General features: G+C 41.2%; 1 protein-coding gene across 1 annotated transcript in view; it reads right to left on the bottom strand.

Annotated features, from left to right (window-relative positions):
- The window catches only part of TTLL12 (tubulin tyrosine ligase like 12), a 636,007-nt gene that overhangs the window by 548,040 nt on the left and 64,822 nt on the right, over positions 1 to 23,145 (bottom strand). The window contains exon 4 of the mRNA XM_044087179.1: positions 12,380 to 12,513. Coding sequence (XP_043943114.1) covers positions 12,380 to 12,513 — 134 coding nt within the window. The remainder of the gene's footprint in view (positions 1 to 12,379; positions 12,514 to 23,145) is intronic.

Here is a 23,145-nt window from a genome sequence, read left to right as displayed (position 1 = left end):
TGTTTCAAGCGCTTTACTAACAAAATCTTAGCAAAAAAGGCAACTTGAAATGAATACCACCATAAAATGTGCACATATGCACTAGCGTACTTTAACAGAGGTCAGTAAGAAATCTTAAGTTGGTGGGATATTGCTTCACATAGCTAGCCATTCCCTTCAGCTGCTCTGTCAATATTATAAAAAGGCAAACCTATTTTTAGCAGTTTAAGTGTGTTTGTGAGCTGATAGTGCAGCCCAAGTGTCAGGCACTTTGTCAATCTGGAACTCCTAACCTAGGGAACAGAGCATTAGGAGAATGGTAAAAAGGTTACAGAAAGCAGACACAAAAGGGGCCCTGGAAACTGTCATGCAGCAGATGAAACGTGTTTGGACTTTTGACATCAGGCAGGACCAATCATCTGGTGATTGTTCTTGGAGTTCTTCAAAAAAGCAACATGACATCATGGATACATTTCCAGCAAAGAGTAGTGGGTGTACAAAACAAATTCATGGAATTTAACAGTCAAATATTTATGAAGGACAAAAGCTACTTTGATAGGAAGATGTAGCAAAGTGGAGAAATTTGTGCTGCAGTAGGATTTTGAAGGATGGGGGAGGATTTGACTGGAGTGCATAAGAATGGTGATGAAGCAATTAATTTGATTTTCTAAGAGATCTCTAGGTGGAAAAAGTCTTACAGACTAGTCATCACTGGCTAAAAGGACATGCTTGAGCAAAAGAGGAGTTAGTTCAGTTTGTGACATGGTACAAGGAGGAACATGTCCTACTGCAGCTGTTAAAATCTGGTAAAAGAATAATGGCTAATTAAAGACCTGTGTTTGTAAATCAGGGAATTTTTCCAGAAACTACTATGCAGAAGGGGAGAGTTTCTGTTTGATGTAAAACAGTGTTATAGGTTTTACTCTTCAGTTATCCTGGAAGTCTTTTTTTTTTTTTTTTCCAACAAAGATGCAACTTCTTACTTCAGCTTAGTCTGTGACTGACATGTTGTGAGCATTCCTACGACTGGTGGATTATGTCAACTAGGAAGATGTAGCAGTGAAACAGGACAAACGGAATGAATGTTTAGATACTGCTGAACTGGAAAGCAAGTGGCAGAAAGACCAATCCAACCAAGGCAAACATGAGACTACAGTTGTATGTACATTTGGAAATATACATTGAGAGAAGGAAGATGTCTCTAAGCAATTTTAGTGGACAAGGAACTTTCGGAAAAAGAACAGGAATGGTGGTGAAGTGTTAGGGAAGATGGCAAAATGTGGATTATATGTTTAAATGATTTCAATCTTTAAGCATGGACCAAAACTAAAGAATTACCAAATCTATAGACATCTCAGAAATCTCACAAAGAAAATCCAATGCTGAGAAAAAGTCATTCTTCAGTTCTGCCCAACTGAATAGCAAATCCAACCCCCAGAAATTCTGACCAACTATAAATAAAATTCTTTCTCCTGGCTGCCCCTCTAACCCCTCCCCCTACTCTAATACATCCCCTCTAGAAACAGCCACCCTACTTAATAAACACTTTATCGACACCATTCAGGCACTCTTACCATCCAATGGTAACACTACAACTCAACCTACCCCTACCCTCCCTACCCACCTAATGATAACTCTTTCACCTCCTGTTCCCACATCTTGTATCCAATCTCTACTTCTCATGCTTAAACCCTGCTCTCCTTCCACTGATAATCAACCTCCTACATTCCTCAAACTGGCTGCCGACTCCATTGCTTTCCCAGTGTCTATACTAATCAATAGGTCCATCCAGAAATCCACTGTACTTGCCCTCTGGAAATCCTTTTTCACTATTCCCCTTCATAAAGGTGGCAACTCTACTGACCCATCTAACTACCATCCCATAGCTATTCTATCCCCCCTTTTTAAAATTCTCGAAAAATGCATCCACTCAATTACTAAAACACCTCCTCCAAAGCAATCTTCTCACACCCACCCAGCATGGTTTTTGTTCTAACCATAGCACTACAGCACTCTTATCCTTTACCCACACCATTGTTGAGGCCCTAGACAACAAACATATCTCCTGTCTCTTCCTAGTCCTTTCCAAAGTGTTTGATACAGTCTCCCATCCCCTACTGTTATCTAAACTTGCTAGTCTCACTCTTATCTTGCTCCACCCTTTTCTGGTTCTCCAGTTACCTATCCGACAGGCAACGGTCTTGTTAAATGTCCCTCTTCCTTTTCCCCATTCCTACCTGTCCCAACAGGAGTACCCCACGGCTCCATCCTGGACCCGCTCCTGTTCAGTATCTTCACTAATGGATGCATCTTGCAAACAATCCTCCCTCATACAACATGCCAATGATCCAACTCTCATCTCCATCTCCGATGACATTACTGACCTCCATACACTCACTTAACATACCTTTTCATCTACTGAAGAGTAGCTAACCAGTAACTTACTCATCCTCAACCCAAAAAAGACCAAACTCCTCCTGTTTCTTCCCCGCTCTCTTACTCACCACAAATCCTCCTTTTCCATCACTTCCTCTAATAACACAATCATTAAACCTGAAACTCGTACTAAACTCCTAGGAGTCATCATCGATGATGAACTCAAATTTAATATGCACCTTCGCCAATGCATAAAAAGAAAAACAAACCAGAAATTTGGCTTACTTTATCGTAACAAAAAATTTCTAACTACAAATGCTAGACTCGCCCTTGCTGAAGCTCTCCTCCTCCCCTCCCTTCTTTATGCTGCCCCTGTGTTCACCAACATTCAAGCTACAATGTTAAACAAACTCCAACAAACTTATAAGATAGCTAGAGTCATCACAAACTCTCCATACAACACTCATCACTGCCTACCCCTTACATTCCTCCACTGGCTTGAGTTCTCTCACCTACTGTTGCTATCACAACTTCAAATGTTACACTTCATTCTCTATAAACCTTTATCCTGCCCTGCTCTCTCTTCCTTCATCTCTATCTACACAACCTCTCGTACTCTTTGTACCTCAAATCAGCAACTATTACACACTTACCAACCAAACAAAGCAGTAGGCAAACTCCTATATAAAAACACTCCATCGCTCAAACTTGGAACAAACTTCCTAGAGACATACGTTCCATCATCCACCCATCCCACTTCAAAGGAAAACTAAAAGTCCACCTCCTTAACTCCAAAATCTGTTCTTGTCAAGCTCCAACTTAACTCCTCTCTCCACTCCTTGGGTACCCCTCTCAGTACCCTCCTCTTAGCAAAGTATCCCCTCTACTTGAGGACACTTATTCCTACTTTATACTCATATCCGTTTGGAACAAACTCTTTCTGTAACTTAGAATTCCTGCATAGCCAGTGATAAGTGGGGGTAGTTTCACTTCATTTATATTTGGTTTCGGCCTTATATAAGTGGTACATTTTGGATTATTTTCTGCTTAAACTCTGAGCTTTGGCTGGCTAAGACCTACCTGCAATCAACTGGACGTATAAGTGAATTTAAGTAAATCTTTATCTGCATTTTTTTTCAAATAATACAGCATTTAAACTGAGTTATTTGTGTTGCATTGAATACTATCTAGCTGGAAGTTGCGGCTCTGTTTTTTCAGTTAGTTCCCCACCCACCTTACCTGTTTTTGTTTTGGTGTTAATCTTGGTGGCTTTGAAACTGCCCACCCCTCTTGTAAATTTGCATTTGGATACTCCTCATGGGCCCAATCTCATTTGCTCACTCAAAAAAAAATGATTTTACTGTATTTGTGTTTCTTCCTACTTTATTACTTTATTTTGCTTTTGCGTCATCTTAAAAGTACTTAATTGTATTTATTACTGCTTGGTGTAACTATCATTCTAAGCCTTTTGATTTAAGCACTTGGGCTTCAGACCAGTTGTTTTACATCAACACGGTTTGTGGTCTGCACTGTTGTGGCAGGACAGGTAGCTTACATCCTTCCAAGTTGGGAACTGCTGATTGAAGGCTCAGTGTCTGTTATTCTAAAAGTGTATTAGTTCTGGTATTAGTTCTGGTTTAAGTACTTGGGCTTCAGGCCAGTCATTTTACATTAAGAAGGTTTGTGGTCTGCACTCTTGTGGGAGGAGAGGCTAGACTCTGCCCTTCTGAGCTGGGAATTTCTGGTTAGAGGCTTATAGTGCCTGCATATTTGAACTGTTTCTTACTGAAATTGATGTGCCTTGTTTATTGTCGCATAAACTAGATTCAGGCCTGCTGAATCTAGCTTTGTTTATATAACTTGAGAACTAATCCAGGCCTTTTTTGGAGAAGATTCCCCTGCACCCCAGTGGCAGGAGTGTGCAGTTAGAACATGTCTGATTGAAGGCTACAGGAACAGGGCTCAGTTTTGAGATTTTTGTACTGGTTAATTCGGTAATTTATTTAAAAGCCTTTTCTGATTACTTGTAGTCATCTAAATCGGTTTTAAGTGTATTTTTTACTGTTTTTGCCTTATCTTTTAAAAAAAAATTTCCTTGTTTCCCACCTTTCTAAGCTAATATAGTCCAGTTTTCAGCCTAGTGCTGAATTCAGGGCTGTGTTACAAGTTTCTGAGTTTCCCATACCTTACTTGGATAGAAGGAGGTTTCTCTGTTCACCTGTGAGAGAGGGAGCTTTGAGCAGCCATATGTCCCTGGAGGAGTGGTTCCAGCCCAGAGGTTAGTAGTTTATAGGCCATTTTGGGCTAATTTCTCTTTCATTTCCCTGCTGTAAAAACTGCGTTCACATGGTTTTCCACATCCGGGCAGCGCCGGTTAGCTAGGGCTAAATTATTCCCGGCTCCACCAAGTCTCCTCTTCAGGTTTTCCCTTGAAAGTAGTCTAACTCTCAACCTAAGCACTTAAAATGCATCCTACAGTCCAGCACTTGCTCAGACCTAATAGCAAGCACTAATATACCCCGACACTTGATTGCCCAGCAGGGCAAGGCTCATTATTCACCCCTCACCAACCAAGTGACTAAGCAGCTCACCCTACTACTCAGGCATGACCAAAGGGCAATTTCCGGTATACTCTCCAGTCCAGCTGGTGAACCTGGGTATCTTGAGGCAATGTTACAACTGCCTCACGTACACAGACAACCCTCTCCTCCTACCACAAAACATTAACATATGCTTGAGATGCAATTATATAGCTAAACTGGAGGCTAAGCTCTCTCCACCCAAGTCTGGAACAGGCAGTCATGAGGAGAAGGTTAACACTTGCACACACCTCCAGCCTCACATAGACATACTAAACCAGCACTGGCAAAAAATACACAAATACATGAAATCATACTCAGAGGCTAAATAAAAACCTGCAAAACCATCAGAGACCTCCAAAGCAGACACCCAAAAAACTTGCACCTCCCGTCACAAACCAGACAACACAAAACACAAAATCAGTGTGCCGCACAATCACAGCCCTTAAGGCAAAATAACATACCTAACACACTAGTAATAGGTGACTCTATAGTCAGGCACACTGACATCCCACTCACTAGGCTGGACAAGGAGAAGGTTACTGTTAGCTGCCTGTCGGGAGCCAGAATCCGCCACATAACACAAGCACTCAGGTCACTCCAGAACAAGTACAAATATTTGTTTATTTATTTATTTCAGTTTGATTACCGGGGAAGTCCACTGGGCCAAGAAGTGCCCATTTTCAGTGGAGGCCCGGGGAGAAAAGCTCCAAGAACAGTATAATACAATATAGGTTACAGAATAAAAGCTCCAAGAACAGTACAATACAATATAGGTTACAGAATGCAAATAAAGATTACAAAGTAAAAATACATACAATATAGTTTGTAAAAACAAGTAGGGTTAATACATTTGAGTGTTGCAGAGAACTTGATGGCAGATTTTTTTTTTTTTTTTTTGAATCAATATTTATATGCTTACAGTCACTTAAGTCTGTTAGTTGTAGTTATTTTTAGAAATTAGAATAGGTATGAGAGTATAGTGGAGTAGGAGTGCTTAGTTAGGGGTCGCTATGGAATTTAAGTGGGGTGAAAGCAGGAGCATTTCCATTTGGAGGATAGGTGAAGAAAAAGTTGAGTTTTGAAGGATTCAGTGTTGGGTATAGTCCTAAGTGAAGTAGGCAGAGAGTTCCATTTTTTACCTAGTGAGGAGGAGAGTAAAAGCTGGCCAGCTGGTCGTTTCGGTTTACTAATAGAGATTAGGTTTTGGTTTTCGGATCTCAGTGATCTGTTAGGGATGTATGGAGGAAGGATGTCCTTTAAGGCTGGGCATTTATTAGGGGAGAGTTTGTGAGCGGTGGTTAGTTGTAGATAGTCTAGGTGATTAGGGAGTTCTAGCCAGTTCAGAGAATGAAGGCTGTGGCAGTGGTGACGATGTTTTGGATTTGGTGGCAAATTTAGAGATCTTATTATAGCAAGCTTTGAGCTTAGAGGTGTTGGTAGCAGAGGAGAGGGGCTCCATATAGAAGGGAAGGTAGGAGGAAGGATGTTGCCAGGGTATGCCTAGTGGAGTTTGAAAGGAAGTGATTGTTCCTATATAGCATACCTAGCTTTTGGTGGGTTTTCTTTATGTTATGTTGCATGTGAAGATCAAATTTGAGGTGTTCGTCTATGGTGATGCCAAGGAGTTTTGCAGAGGGGACCACTTCAATGGCAGTGTTAGTTTGGCTGAGAACATTGAAAGTGTTTTTGTCCACAGAGGAAACTTTGGAGGGGAGAAAAATTAGTATTTTGGATTTATTTGGAGTCAAGAGAAAGGTGGTTTTGGTGCATCCAGTTCTCTGTGGTGGTAAAGGCTAATTGGGTTTTGGTCTGGAGTTCAGGAAGGTTTGGGGCAAAGCAGACCAAGGTACAGTCATCTGCATATTGGATGACTGTGGTGTCAGGGATGAAGGTGTGAAGGTTGTTTATGAAGATGTTGAAAAGCATGGGTCCAAGGATGGATCCCTGAGGAACACCAGTAGATGTAGGCAAAAAGGAAGAGAATGAGTTCTTCCATTTGACTGCTTGAGATCTGTCAGATAGGTAACTGGAGAACCAGGAAAGAGTGTTTGGAGAGAGTTTGAGATTAGCCAGATGATGAAGAAGGTGTGTGTCGGAGATGGTGTCAAAAGCTTTTGACAGGTCTAGCAGTACTGTGGATACAATGAGTCCAGAGTCTCGAGCTTGAGTGATAGTTTCTAAGAAGGATAGTAGTGCAGTTATGGTGCTGTGGCCGGGACGGAAGCCATGCTGTGTGGGTGTAAGGAGGTGATTTTGAATGAGATAGGGTAAGAATTGGTGGTGGATGCATTTTTCTAGAATTTTAGATATTGGAGAGAGTAGGGCGATAGGGCAGAAGTTAGAAATAGAGGTGTATTTGTGAAGAGGTAGGATGTAGGCTGAACGCCAAAGTTTGGGTACGTATGACTCCGTTAAGGATCTATTAATCAGAATACTAATTGGAAGGGCGATACCTTCAGCTGCATGTTTGAGGAAGGAAGGGGGAATGTTGTCAGGGGTGTTAGAACCTGGCTTTAGCTTGGAGAGAAGCTTTTTTATAAAAGATGTGGATACAGGTTTGAGATGGAAATTGAGGGGATTATTGTTTGGGTTGCTGGGTGGAGAGGAAAGGAAGTTAGGTGGGTTGTTATTAGGAAACGTTATGGTTAGTTTAGCTATGGATTCAGTGAAGAAGGTATTGAAGTGGGAGCTGAGTTCACTGTCGGATAGATTAGGGTTGGGGTAGGGGTTGCATTGAGATCCGGGATGAAGAAGGGAATTGACTGATTTCCAAAATTGTTTAGGGTTTTTATGACTCTGTCATTGTTCATGTTGGTGTGAATGACCTGAGACGTACCTCCCTGGACTACATGAAGAGACATGGAAGAGCTCTCTGATCATGTAGCCAGGTGGGTATGACCCTGACCCTGAGTAGCATCCTGCCCTCACAAGAATGATACCACAGTATAAAGAAAAAATGATATTGGCTAAGCTTCTGGTGTCATTCAAAGGGGATCCAGTGTCTGTCAGCCTGGGACGACATGCTCGACAAGCCTCGCTGCTTTGCAAGAGGCGACTTGCACCTGTCACCCCTAGGCTTTCGAATACTGGCAAAACTCTTGCTGCCCCCATAGTGCCTTTTTTAGGCAAGGCTCAAAAGTCAAAGCCACCTCCGTAAACAGCACAAATAGAAAAATGAGGGTTATGCTAGTCAACGTCAGGAGTTTAAAATCTCAAAAATGCACGTGCTCAAAGCACTCCTCAGTATGAAGAACATCGACATCTGTGCAGTAACTGAAACCTGGTTCAAGGCTTCACAGAGCACCCCAGCACTACCAGGCTACAACTCATACCACATATTTTGGCCACAGAACATGGACCGAAACACAAAAGGAGAGGGTGTATCCATATTCATCAAGGATACCTACACACCTCCAAGGTTAGTGGCGCAGCATGATACCTCTGAGATCATCCATATGCAACTAACATCGGGCAAATCTGAAATGCAAATTGTGGCCTGCTACAGATCACCCTCCATGACCCAGGACCACCACTCCGCCTTTCTGGAGACACTAGAAAACATAAAGGTCCTACCAAACACCCTGATATTGGGCGATTTCAATTACCCTACCGATAACTGGGAAAACTACTCAAGTACAAACTCCCAGGTCCAGCGCTTCCTGGAATTTATCAACTCAAATGCCCTGGATCAGCTGGTAAACTCCCCTACCAAAGTTGAAAACATATTGGACCTGGTCATCACCAACATGGGCGACAGGTATTCCGCACCGGAGGTCACCCCATCACTGGTTAGATCAGACCATAAACTAATCACTCTGGATGTCCACACCACACCACCACCACCCCCAACCAAGGAAACCACAGTGAAAAACATTTCTATAGCAAACTTCACCTTACTTAAGACAGAGGTGGTAAGTTTCACAGCCCCCACGCTAAAGGATAACAGTGTCCAAGATGCAGGAACCTTTACAAATGCACTCTATGAGCACCTACAAGGATGCATGGATAGTGCCATCCCTAGCAAAACCAAGACTCACTCCCCTAAGAGAAGGAAACCAGTCTGGTGGACCCCTGCCATAAACAGGCCATACAATAGGAGGAGGATACTAGTTCAGAAAAAAAGCAAATCCCAAGAAGGAAAGACATCCCTGATCAGTATCAGTAAGACACTAAGGTCCCTCATAACATCATCCAAGGCTAACTTTGAAAGAAAAATAGCCAAGGATTTGAAAAATAACCACAAAGCCTTCTTTAGCTATGTCAAGGATCCTAAGTGGCAACTTGCAGATATACTCTGAGCTAGTGCAAAATAGCACAAAATATACTGAACCTACTGATATTGCCAACATCCTGGCAGACAGATTCAGTGCAAACTTCACCCCCTTCTCAGCCCCAAAAGGGCCCACAACAATACTGGAAAAGTGTAGCGTCTCGGAAATCACAGACGCACAGGTGAAAACAGCCTTTCAAAAGCCAAAAGCACAGCGTCAATGGGGCCAGATGGTGTCCCAGTCTGAATCTTGCACGAACTACAGAATGAACTAACCCCCCACCTAAACACACTGTTCGACCTCAGCCTATCAACAGGCTACATGCCCATAGAATGGCGCACAGCAACAGTTATTCCGCTCTACAAAGGAGGGGCCACAACTGACCCTGGTAACTATCGCCCCATAAGCCTGACTAGCCTGGTCTGCAAGGCTATGGAGCACATCATCATGGAACTCATTAACAAAGACATTGGGAACCACCAAACACTTGATCCGACCCAGTTCTGCCTACTAAATCTGGTTGACTTCTTCGAGACAGTCACCAAGGCCATAGATGAGGGGAAGGTGGTTCACACAGCCTGCCTTGACCTCGCCAAGGCTTTTGACACCATTCTCCACTTGGGAATTATAGAAAAACTCACCAGCCTGAAGATAAACCCCTACGTCATGAGATAGGTTGCCAACTGGCTCACAGACAGAACTCACACAGTAAGAATAGCGGGCACCAGGTCTGACTCTAAACCAGTCACAAGAGGTGTCCCACAAAGCTCGGTCCTGCAACCCCTACTGTTCGGCATATACTTCTCAGAAGTACAGGCAAACACAGGAGGACTATGGCTAACCAAGTTCGCCGATGACTGGAAACAGAGAGCCATAATTGCCTCTCTGGCTGACATGGACATTCTCCAAAAGGGCCTTACTGAGATGGACACCTGGTGTCAAAGTCATGGTCTCAAGCTAAATGCCAAAAAATGCATAATCATCCCATTTGGGAAAAACAAAACAGCCATGAATTACCACATAGGTGGCAGCGCCCTTAATACAAAAGAGGTAATAAGAGATCTGGGGACCCAGGTAGATAGTAATCTCTCCTTTGACAATCATATTACCAAAGTTGTTAGTAAATCCTTCTATGTAGCCCTTCTAATTACTAAATAGTTCGCATCTAGAAATAAAGAGGTTATAGTGCCCCTCTACCAGTCACTCATCAGACCCATCATAGAGTACAATGCCCCATTTGGGAGGTACCTCACAAGACACTTCCAACAGCTGGAAAGACCACAAAAGTACCTCACCAAGAGGATTACTGGCCTCAAACATATGTCCTATGCAGCCCAACTGGAAAAACTCCGGCTGTACTCAGTGCATATCGCTTACTCAGAGGTGATCTCTGCCTGACTTACAAAGCCATGTCCAACTCATAATTGATGGACATGCTCCACCTAAAGAAATCCAAGTCACTGTGAGCCACTCACTCTAGTGAGCTAAACCTCGCCACAACAATAAATAGAACATGCTGGAGGGATAGATTCCTGTCACAGAGACTCCCCATGCTTTGGAACAAAATTGCTAACTACATTAGGCAGAGCCCCTCACTAACACTCTTCAAGAGAAACCTTGACGAGTGGATGGGTAACAGAAAATACACCCCTGGGATCACTTCATTGATTCGTCTTGACAGAGGCTCAGTTAATTAATCAATGGGGCGGCGAAAGCCAAGACACTCTGGCTAGGCTTATAAATGCCCTTGGGCAGATAGCCTAGTACCTACCTATGAACCTATCACTACTGTGATCATTTAGGACAGACATAAGTACAGATGTTTACATTTTATTTTGTCTCATGTAAATTTTTTTACTTTGTTTTTTTAAATATTATTGTATAATTTCATTTTTTTGAAGAACGCATGTCAATGTATTTGTTATCAGTTTTCTGTATTTAAATATTTGTATTATTGGAGCTTTTCTCCTTGGGTCGCCACTGAAAATGGGCCACAAGCCCAGCTGGACTAACCCGGTTAACAAATGTCAATAAATAAATATCTGTTGAATCTGGAGAAACCAAGGTATTAAACTCAGGGCTCCTGGAATTGAATTGAAATGTACATGGTATGCTTGAGAGAATACTAAATTCAGGATTTATACAAAGTTTACTACAACTGTTCCGAATGTTATGACTCATCATCTGATAAATGAAGTATATGTAAATTTGACAACTACAGCTTTCAACATTTTCTTAGAAACTAGACCTTTCTTACGCTGTACACATTATACCCATCCTATATCCTCCCACCTGATATCTTCTGTCTCCATACTATTCAGCATGTGTTCTCTAATGGCACTTCCTGCCTTCAAAATACATAGCTTCACTGCAGCCCCCTCCCCCAATGAGACTTACTGTCTCAGGTTTTCCTTAATTTAGCCTTTTTGTGTGGATGGTTCCTTCTACTTCCATTCTCCCTTACTTTTGTGTTCAGTCTACCATCAGAAACCCAGAGTCTTTCTTACCTCCTCTTTTCCTTACGTTTGTTCAGGCCTGTTGCATCTGAACATCAGTTTTATTTTCACAATATTCTGCTCTGCACTTCCTCAGTTTCTTAATTACAGGTTTTGAATGCAACTGCAAGTGCTCTTACACTATATTCTCATCTTTCATTCATGATCCCAATGACTACTCACACACTCACACAACCTATTGCATTCCTTTAAACTTCCCTCGCTTAGGAAAAAAGACGAATGGCTGAGGTAGCAAGGGCACATTTGTCACACTTCAATGTAAAACAAATTAGAAATAGTATTTCACAAAACCTGGAACAACCTCCAAAAGGATGCGGTAAAAAAAGAAAAAACAGAGAGCTTAAAAAAAAACAAAAAAAAAACATGGATCATAAGGAAGAGGGGTGAAGGCAGTGGCAACTTGTAGTACAGACTAAACAAAATGCTTCGTTTTGTCAGTATCCACGTACAATTCAAAGTTTTGCCCATTTTCCTTTCATTCAGGACTTTTTCTACAAGCACTATTAACGGATAAACCAAGCATAACAGCAAAATTCCTAACAGCAGAAGAATGGATTTTCCCAGTACTGCACCCTATTCCTTTATCAGCCGATTTATTAAATGCAAAGTGGACTTCTACATCTTAATATTAACCCATCCCAGCCTTCTGCCTTACCTTATAGTAGTCATCTGGAGGTTCCGTTACATGATAGTTGATGTCTCTCAGGTCGGTATAACTCCACGGTAACAGCATGCACTTCCTGATTAATGGATCCAACTCCCCATAAGTATAGTCTCTCGTTAACTCATCTGTAATAGTAAGTAGGGCAAGCACAGACTATAAATAATGATCACATTCTTATTAATTATAACACAATATTTTTTAATTTATTTAGTCATCTGTTGTTGACTAGGTTAGTAGTCTCTTTTTAGGGGAAATTTGGCCCAGGCATTGGGGATCTTCCCCTACTCTTTTCAATAGGTGCCATGGGATCTTTTACATCCTCCTGATCTACCACCAACTGAAGGAGATGGGGGATCAGTTTAACACCTCATTGGAAGGATGACACATTCAGGAGTGCGGCACCCCCTTATGCTGCACTGCACTGCCAGCAATCAATCAGTCTACCTAGTGTGGGAATAGAACCCACAGCCTTCTGTTCCAAAGGTGAGCGTGCTGTTACACAATGGACACTGTCAAGGAAATTATTGGATTCCTGGTACCTGGAATCCAACACACGTATATGTTTATGCGTATTTATGTAGGTCACCAAATTAGTCCAATGATATTCAGGTTTGGAGCTAGTTAAACTCCTACACAACATGAATGTGGACCTAAATAATAAGCTACATCAAAAGGTGCAATATATAAATTAATTAATAAATAAAAACAATTGTATTTTTACATCAAAGCAAATGCCTGTGAGAAAGTATACAAGTTCAACAAAAATGGCTACATGTTTGTCCAAAACTGAATCAACCAGATCCATTTGGCTTTTAAGAAAATCAAGTGCAGGTAAGAAAGAATTCCACAAAGTTCATGAAGTCCTTGTACTTCTTCACAAAAGGAATGGAATTTTTGTGCTACCTTCCGTCAGTTTTTCATGCAAACTTCTTAAAATCAACAATTTGACAGTTGCTAATGATGCAGCCTTAAAATGGATACTTTACTTTAGGCTTTTAATAATTTCTTAATTCAGTGTTCTTGCACTTACCTACCACTTTCAGTGGTGATGGGCTACATATAAAGATGCATACAAAAATATTCTAGGTTATTTATAGTTGCGTATATAGCTTGCAGAATAGGAATTTTGCCTTGTAAATCATACACTGTATGTATTCTTGTTTTTTTGTACTAGTTTTTCTGTTAATATTTGATGTCATCCTGCTATTTAGGGTGGTATCCATAGCTGTTGCACTTAGGCTCAGCAGGAAGTTGTGTTGTCTGTGCCCAAGCATAGCTAAGGTGTACCTCAGATACCAGATGCACTTAAGCGCAATAGTCTGAACCAGCCTGAGAAAGCAGCATGCAAATGAAGAATATGCAAAGAACACCTGACTTGTGGAAATTAGCTGTTACCACCTTTGTACGAGTCAGTCACTCTTTTTATTCACATTTCCAGAGTCTGCATAAGGGATATAAAAAGCTAAGTTGTGCCTTTTGTCAAGTTTGCAATCCACACAGTCAATCTTGCAGCAAAAGCAAGTATCTAGTTCCCATTAGGAGGTGCTCATCTTGGCCACACCAAAATCAGAAGCCCCTAATGAAATTCACTGGCCAAGAAGGTGGCAATACAGGCAAAAGTTGACCCACCTAAACTTTGCTGATCAAAAAATCTTGGATAGATTTAGAGTGGACAAGGACATAGTATAGGTTTTATCCATTATCTGTGGATACCAAGATATATGTAAGCTTCACTATACTTGTCATGGGGATCTTCCAGAGAAATCTGGCATATGTTGGCTGTTTCACAGGCTTCTGCCACGACACATACTTTTTTTTTACATGTGGATCATTGCATCCATTTCCCAGTGTCACCCATCCGGACCAGTCCAGTACCATGCATGCACATCTCGTATGGGATGGCGTTCTTTCCCGAGGTGCTTGGTGTGTCAGACTGCACCCATGCTGCCATTAGGGCCCATCTGGACCACGAGGGAAGCAATATTAGTACAGGAAGGACTACTGTTCCATCAACTGCCAGGTAGTGTGTGATTCAAGGGGGTGCATCACCAATGTGTTGACCCAGGTGTGCTCATAATTATCTCATCTGGTTCACAAGCTCAATCTGCCACTTCCACCAGCATGGTAGGATTCCTCATCATCACCTAGTTGGCAAGTACTAAGCATCTGAACATTCCTAAGCACAGGAATTTCAGTACCTGTACAACAGTACTGAGTCATCAACACCACACACACTGCTTCACAGCTGTAACTGGGACTCTACACCATCCTCATTTAAAGGCATGTCCTTTTACCCAAAATTCCATTCTCAGCTAAAAATGCACCTCTTGAAAATGGTAAAATGCTGGTGCAGTATCTCCAATCACGTAACCTAATCAAGCCATAAACTCCCACTTACTGACAGTTTCCCTATTGCTTCGGCTTTAACCACTCTGTACTTGAAATTTTGCCATATTAATGCAGTGTTAAAGTACTTCAAACTCCAGGTCTGCACTGTACGCAGTGTCAGCCATCTATATAACCGCATGTCAAAAGATACAGTAATTTGTATAAAACTGTATGTAACAATAAACATGCTCACCCATCTCTACGACTGAATGTGTGCATGTTTATCTCTATGACTGTATACAATTCATGTACATTCTCAATTGTACAACTATGCATACTTTACTTCTTGAGCTGTATCCCTGTAATTGTCAGATTTTAATGCTTTCCTAGCCTGAGACTGAAACTGGCCATTTGTTGTCAGTGCTTGATTTATTTAAAATTTGTTAAGAGAAGTAATGCGTCCCCTCCCAGTTTTGTTTTCCAGGTGACACAGGCTACTCATTCAAAGCCTGGCTAATGAAATCAGTAACCTCCAGGGAGCTACTGAGAAGTGCTTCTACACAGCCTTGTCCCAAACACAGATAGTCATCGAGTCATTACCTGGATGACTCTGGGATGCCCTTCTGTGTGGTCAGCTAACACTGTAGATCAGACATTTCTGATTTTTCAACAGAAATGTTTTACATAATACCATCAGTCGTTATCTATACAGCACTGAGGCATAAGTGGCACAAGTATTAGCTATACTGGCAAGGACAGAGTGTGGAAAAGCGGGTCTTGTGACACATTTACAGGAACACTGTTACTTCTACCTGCAATGTCCAGAACAGAGTATGCTGACTGTTAAGGAGTACAAACTACCTGCATAAGAAGAAGTTTTTTTCTTGTGCCCACGTCTTAAGTGTTATTTTAAAAAAGAAAAGTACTGTTCCCCCCCCTTGGGCATTTGCTACTTTGCGTTTTAAAGATTCAAGAATAAGTGCCACAGTAGCAGTGTGCGTTAATGGACTGTTGGGTGAATACTGTTTTCCTCTTATGGATTAAATCTTAAAAATTGTAAATTAGATTTGGAAGCTGTCATATAAAATGTTCCCTAAGGATAGTGTGTGTGATGCTCCGTAGCTCAACAGCAATGTGAGCTCGATGCAGAGTTGCACCGATGGCATGATCTATGCAGGAAATACCTTTATACTGACCTTGCTGTGCTTCAGGACCTACATCTGCCACGGGTTGTAAGTCTGAAGAGGCCTGGCCGCCTCCTACTTTGAGGAATCCTCTTAAATGCCCACAGCATGTCCTTGCGATACATATGGTATATGCAGCCTGGTCAGGCGTTCAGATGAACATTTCACAAATCACATTTATACAAAGGACAGTCAGGTCAGAGTGTATGAAAAGATTTTTTTAGATAAATACCATGTGAAAAAAAGGCCCAAAATGAGCATGTATAGAGCATCCAAGCCTAATTTCAGGCACACATGATGGCATGCAGTTGTCAAGACAAGGGAAGATTGCAATATTTGACTAACAGAAGACAGAATTTTTGGCAGGTCAGAAATTTAACAGGTTACAGCAACATTACACTTGATTCATCTCTGATGGTTGTTAATGCTAAGAGCATTAGTAATAAAGTCTTTTTTTAATTGAAAATTTGCTAAATTTGCACATGACTGATGTTATTGTTTGTGAAACATAGTTAAAAACAATGATTGGAAACCAGATCTATCAGGGTATAAATGTTTTTACTATAACAGACATTCTAACAAAAATATCAGGTGGAGGTGATATGACCGGGACTAAAAACCATTATGAAACCTGTGATTATCACACGTTCAGTGATAAGACCAATTACGTAAACTGTGCAACTGTGACAAAGGAAACCCTGGAACATGCAACAGTTGCTGGAGTGTACACACCACCTAAGTCAAGAGCGGATGACCCACAGGAATTCATACATTTCTTGCATTAAATTAAACACAGGAGGGAAAAATAATAGTGGCTGGGGACATAAATTTACTAGATACAGGCTGGAATTATATTGATTCAACAACATTAATATGGAAATTTACAATGCATATTAAAGAACAATTGTTTCAGATTGTAAAAAAGCCAACCAGGAAACAGAAAGTACTAGACACTGTTCCTAAGGAAATGACAGTTACTTTATGTCAAGTTATGACCATCGTTGATTTGTGGTGATCATGGGATAATAAAAGTTAAACTGCTGTTAGATAATTCTGTCAAACTGAAATCTAAACCAATGCATGGAATATTATTATTATTATATGGAAACAAAACAGTCGTTATGTAAAATTAAGAGTGAAGCATTCAGTGGAAAAACTGCAGTAGAAATAAGTTTTGAAAGATAAAATTTGCCTGAATGCAAAAACAAAAATAATAAAAAAAAATAAAAAAAAAGTTTTAACATAAGGATCTAGGCACAAAATGTCAGGATGATGCATTTCCATAAGAATAACATATTTGATTAAGGTGTGAGACAAAAAATGGAAGAGAGTTGAAAAGTTGAAATTGAGCTTTAAAAATGAAAAACAAGCTGGATAGGCAAGTGTGAGACAAGATCAAGAAAAATCTAAAGAAACTGACATCAGAGATACTGAGCATAATAAGAAACTATTTTATAAATAGACAAGATGTGGCAGGAGTAAAGACATACACACTGATAAAAGTGTGTAGATTCTAAAGTTTATCCTCAAACACATCAGATTACAGATAAGCTTACAAAATGTTATGCAAAGCAGTTTGGCTCCGCAAGAGGGGTGATGCACTGCCCTGGTAACATCCAGGTGTCTTCAGACAGTGAAATTAAATTAGATTATATTCATAAAGAACTCTACAAAAGAACTCTACAAACTGGACCCAAACAAAGCACAGGGAGGACACTGAATTAGTAATAATGATCCAAGAACACTTCAGGATGAACTTACAGTACCACTCCATCTCTTATTCATTGGGTCACTTAGGTTTAAAAAGTGTGTGTCTCCATCTTATCTTAAAAGGGAAAGGGGAACAGGGCAAACCCAGAGTCATACTAACCTATAAGTTTATTTTTCCAAAGTAATGCAGAAGGTTACATATTGCCGGAATTGGAAAGGTTCGGACTTGAACCAATATATCAGCATACATATGTTAAAAATAGATTTATAACCACTCGTAATAATGTTCTATAACAATATAACAACTATAAATAAAAGACTATACTGTGATATAATTTATATAGATTTAACTTCATCATTCAATAGGGTCATACACAAAACATTGATCAATAAATTAGAACTAGGTATTGGTGGAATCATAATAACATGGATAGCTGCATGGCTTATAATAGGACACGGAAAGTATAAAACACAGCAATTGGACAGGTGAAATTCTAGGTTAGAGTCATGATGCCCCACAGAGTTCTGTCCTAGGCTCATACATGTTTAGGTTGCATCTTTCAGATCTATCTTTTTTCATCTGAGGTGTTCTACAGTCTGTATGCATTTGGGTAAACAGATTACATGTAATACAGACAATGCATGCTCCAGAAAAACTTGACTAAATTAACTACTGGGGCACTGCAAAATAATATGCAGATAAATTCATAAACAACTAAATATATGAGACTTGGAAGACATAGATTGAAAGGTGTATATTTAATACAGCACACAGTGATTTGAACTGTAGATTCATTTAAGGGCCTGGGAATATGGGTAGATCCAGTTTTGAGTTTTTTTGTAATCATATCAACCAACTGGTTAATGACAGTTCTAGAGCTAGAGGTTGCATAAAAAAGATTTATAAAGTCTTGGAAACCAGAAATGATGAAATCATTGTTAGCTACATTAGACCAAGACTCGAGTATGGAAACCTTACTAAGAAATACCATGAGTAAATTGGATAGTGCACAGTGAAATTATACCAAGGATATCCATGGACCTGCACATTTTAAGTTATTACGAAAGATCTGAACTTCTACAGTGTCTCATATAGACATTTAAAAGGAGACCTTATTGAGGTATGTAGGGCATTTAGAGACAATCTCTGGAAGTGTTTGCGGTTATCAAAAAGTAGTAGATAATCATCTGATAACCTGTGTAGAAGATTATATGAACGAGAGGTGCACTAAATGATTCTCTGAGAAAGTAGCTTATGTACGGAACAGACTATTAAATTACATTACAGCAAGTACTAGTTTAGATATTTTTAAGAACAACCTAGACACTTATGGTAATAACTGATGTTATGTAGTCCTATTGCACCGTAATTCTTGCTGGTTGGGTTCGGAGCCGATCCTCAGCTCCAACTCAGCCGAATACTAAAGCTTGAGAGCTTTCAGTGGCTCGAGGCTAATCCCTATCCCATGATGCCCCAGGCTACATCCCCATTGCCGCGCAAGCTTTGAGATGTTTCTTCAGTTGGCTCATTGGCTCATAAGTATAACTTTTCAATTTTTTTTAGTATTTTTCCTAGCTAGTTGTACTATTTTTTTTCTTCCCTCTATCCCTCTAACTTCTAGCTATTCGTGTTGTCTGCATTAGAAACCCTTTTAAGTCTTTCCGCCCCTTTTTAGAGAGTGTCATTTTAGTTGGAGGCCTCTCTCGGCCCCTTAAGTTTCAGGGCCGTTTTCTCTCCCAGTTCAGAACCCGTTTAAGTTAGAGGGTTTTGCCCTTTCACCTTCGGTAGAATCCGTTTCAGTTAGAGGATTCTATTTAAAAAAAAAAAAAAAGTTTTAAATTAGTTTAGTAGTTCTTATTGTTTGTTTGGCTATAATGCCTAAGGAGAGTTTGAAGGACTTTTTTAAAGAACCCAAGGAGCATAAGCCTTCTGGGTTCAAGAAATGTGTAAAGTGTGCTGGAAAGATGCCGGTGACAGATGTGCACACCAATTGTGTTTACTGTCTTGGTGTCATACATCTGCAAGACCCTTACATTATTTGTCACGGGTTCAGTAGCGGAGTTTTGCAGGAGCGTAAAACTAAGTTAATCGCCAAAGGTCTTCTTCCATTTCAGCAAGCTTTGGATGAGGGCTCAAAGTCATCTAGAAAGAGGCCAGCTTCTACTCCAGATTCGGAACCATGCAAAAAGTTTTCAGAACTGAGGGATCTCGGTTCCGATAACTCTGCATCACCAACCTCTTCGGCACCATTAGTGTCAAAGGAGCCGAATGAGGTTTCCACTCCTCGCACCCCAGCTTTGGATCAGACGGTGGTGTCACCAGTCTTGAGATCGCCCATATTGAGGTCTATTAGATCTCCTCCAGGAGTCTTTCAGATGATGATGTAGAGCGGTGGTGAAAAGATTGCTATGCACACCGGCCATGGCTAAACTGCTTTCATCTCCGGGCCCAAAGGCATCGCAGCCGCCTGTCTCCACTCCACTTTCTTTTATTCCTCCTCTAATTACCCTAGAGTCTTTGGAGCTGAAGGGTATGGATCCAATGGTAGTGGAACCGTTGGCCCAGAGTCCCTTGCCGGCTTCTTCGGTTCCGACTTCAGCTCTGGTGTCTTCGGCTCCATCCGGTGCAGAGACATCTGGGAGCCAATGCTCTCTGGTCAGCCTCTTGGTGCGATAAGCTCTGCTCCTACCTCAGAACTGCCTCCTCCTCCTTGGAGCTGATCTCCAGCATCCTCATTGCGGAAGTTTTCTCTGGAGCGGGGTGGGAGTGCTGTCGAGGTAGCAGAGAGGATGCCGTCCCCTCAGAAGCACCGCTCTTGGATCCACTCCCTATTCCCCAGCAGGTGCGCCTCCTAAGCCCCAGGTGACCACTGTGGGTGGTGCCCCTTCTTCCGGGACTTCTCCTGAGTATCCCTCGGAGGCTGTTCCCCGGAAGAGGCTTTGGAAGAGGAAGCATATTGACTCCTGAGTCAGTCACTTCAGATACTCATTTGGATGAATCTGAGGGCTCCCCAAGATCCCCATCTGAGGATGTTTCCTTTGCAGACATCCTGGAAATCCAGAAACAGATTGGCAGCCCATCAACCCTTCAGAGGATGATTCAGTATACCTGGAAGCTTTTGGCTCTCACCCTTCCACCACTTGGGTGACTCCTCCTTATGAAAAATTGTTAGATGTCATTTCCAGCAAAGCATGGACTTCGCCAGACACTGTGGAGCCTGTTCCGAGGAGGCCAAACAAATTTATTACAGCCCTAAAGAAAAGGAATTTTTTAACAAAAGGAGTCCTTGTAGATGCCATGGTGGTGGCGGCAGGCCAGGTTTGGTTTCCTTTTCTTCAAACCCACCTCTTGGAGGAACCTTGGATTCTGGATCCAATTCCGGACCTTCTGACCCACTCTTTGGGAGAGTTCCATCCATCCAGCCACACCCTCAAGTTGACAGCTTGGCTGCTCCAATTCCATGACTAGCCAGGTGTTATTCTTTCACGCCAGCAGTAAGTCATATCCTAGCTTCTTCCCATAAACCTTCCACTAGGAAATTATACACTAACAAATGGAAGAGATTTTCATGTTAGGCAGCTAAATGAAATATTGAACCTCTTACCGCCCCCCTATCCCAGCAATTTTTGAGCTTCTCTCAAATCTCTTTGAAGAAGGTGCTGTGGCAGCTACTATTTAGGGTACAATTAGCTTCTATCTCCAATTTTCATGCAGGTGAAATGGGTGTTCCCATTATGTCCCACAGATTATGTAAGGCCTTTCTCAAAGGTGCTTTTCTACTTAGGCCCCAATTAAGGAACCAATGACATCCTGGGATCTAAATTTGGTTTTAAATTCTCTGACTACATCTCCCTATAAACCTGCTTCTGCTTGTGATCTGAAATATTTATCATGGAAAACCCTCTTCCTTGTTGCCATTACATCAGCCAGGAGAGTTTCAGAGCTGCAGGCTCTTTCAGTACATCTGCCTTCCATTGTATTTCATAATGACAGGGTATCTCTCAGAACTAATCCCTCCTTCCTCCCAAAGGTTTGTTCGGAAAACATAAACCAATCCATGGAATTACCAGTCTTTTTTCCCAATTACACCAACAAGGCAGAATATAAACTACACCAGCTTGATGTGCACAGACAGCTGCATTTATACTTGCATAGAACGAAAGACATTAGAAAGTCAGATCAACTTTTTGTCTCTTTTTCTGATAAGAAGATGGGATTACCAGCTTCAAAGGTGACCTTGTCTAAATGGCTTACAGACTGTATCCTCCTTTCATACCAAATGAATGACATACAAGGGAAGATAAAGGTCACTCCACAAGGTCAGTCCCAGCTTTTTTGCCTTTCAAGCAAGGTTCCCTTTAGATTCGATTTGTTCAGCTGCTACATGGGTGAAACCACACACCTTTATCACTCATTACAAAGTGGACTTTGCCTCCCGGAACAAGGCTTCCTTTGGATCCACGGTACTGAAAAGTCTTTTTTCCTGAGCCACCCTACGATTTAGGTGCTAGGGACTCTGTCCCAACCAGCAAGAATTACGGCGAGATAGGACTACATAACATCTAGAAGTTATGTACTTACCATAACGTTACATGTTTGTAGTCCATCTCGCCTATATTCTTACGTCCCACCCTCCTTCCCCCCCTCTGTTCCTGGAGGAACTGGTGGACGAATTTATCTGCCTGCAGAGATATGATGACTTTCAGACTCTTCCTTGACTGAGTTTTAGTGATTTGTATATATACATATATACATATATATATAACTTTATGTATGTATATTTATATATATATATATATATATATATATATATATACACGTATAATAAGATAAGGTGGTTCTTGCTTGCTTATGAACAAGATCTGGGGATGAGGCCTGGGGCATCATGGGATAGGGATTAGTCTCGAGCCACTGAAAGCTCTCGAGCTTTAGTAAGGATCGCCTCCAACCCAACCAGCAAGAATATAGGTGAGATGGACTACAAACATGGAACGTTATGGTAAGTACATACCTTCTAGTTTTGGAACACTAGCAGAACAGAAGGCTATTATTGCCTGTGCTTGAAATATTTGTTATGTATACATGTATGTACTCATCCATCATGCATGTGGACAGTTCCCTGGTCATGGGTACTTGTATTCCCAATATATGTCTGGTAAGCCTGTACTAATGTACACATGGAATGTGACATGCATGCGCTGTGTGCAACGATACTGTACCCATGGCCTCAACCATTCTAATTTACTGGCGAGACTCCTCATGTATATGCTGCAGTATTCTAACCATGTCTATTGACTCTCAAAGATGGACCAGGAAAAAAACAGACATAGGAGTTGTGGGGACTACCTGCTCACGTGAGGAGTGGATCCACATGTACAATAACCTGCAATAATGGAAGAAAAAACAGCTAGCCATCTGTACTTCAGAGGTGCAGGACAGAAGACCATAATTCTATGGTAAGCAATCATTTGTTGTATATTAATAACATCTACGTACATATCGAACCGTATAGTTATGTATAAAAATGTATGTAC

The sequence above is a fragment of the Protopterus annectens genome, chromosome 11.part0, assembly GCF_019279795.1.
Source record: "Protopterus annectens isolate FY-2018-M chromosome 11.part0, PAN1.0, whole genome shotgun sequence".
In the NCBI taxonomy this organism is placed as follows: Eukaryota; Metazoa; Chordata; order Ceratodontiformes; family Protopteridae; genus Protopterus; species Protopterus annectens.
Note: the sequence above shows the minus strand (reverse complement) of the source record. Positions and strands in the feature narration are given on the sequence as shown.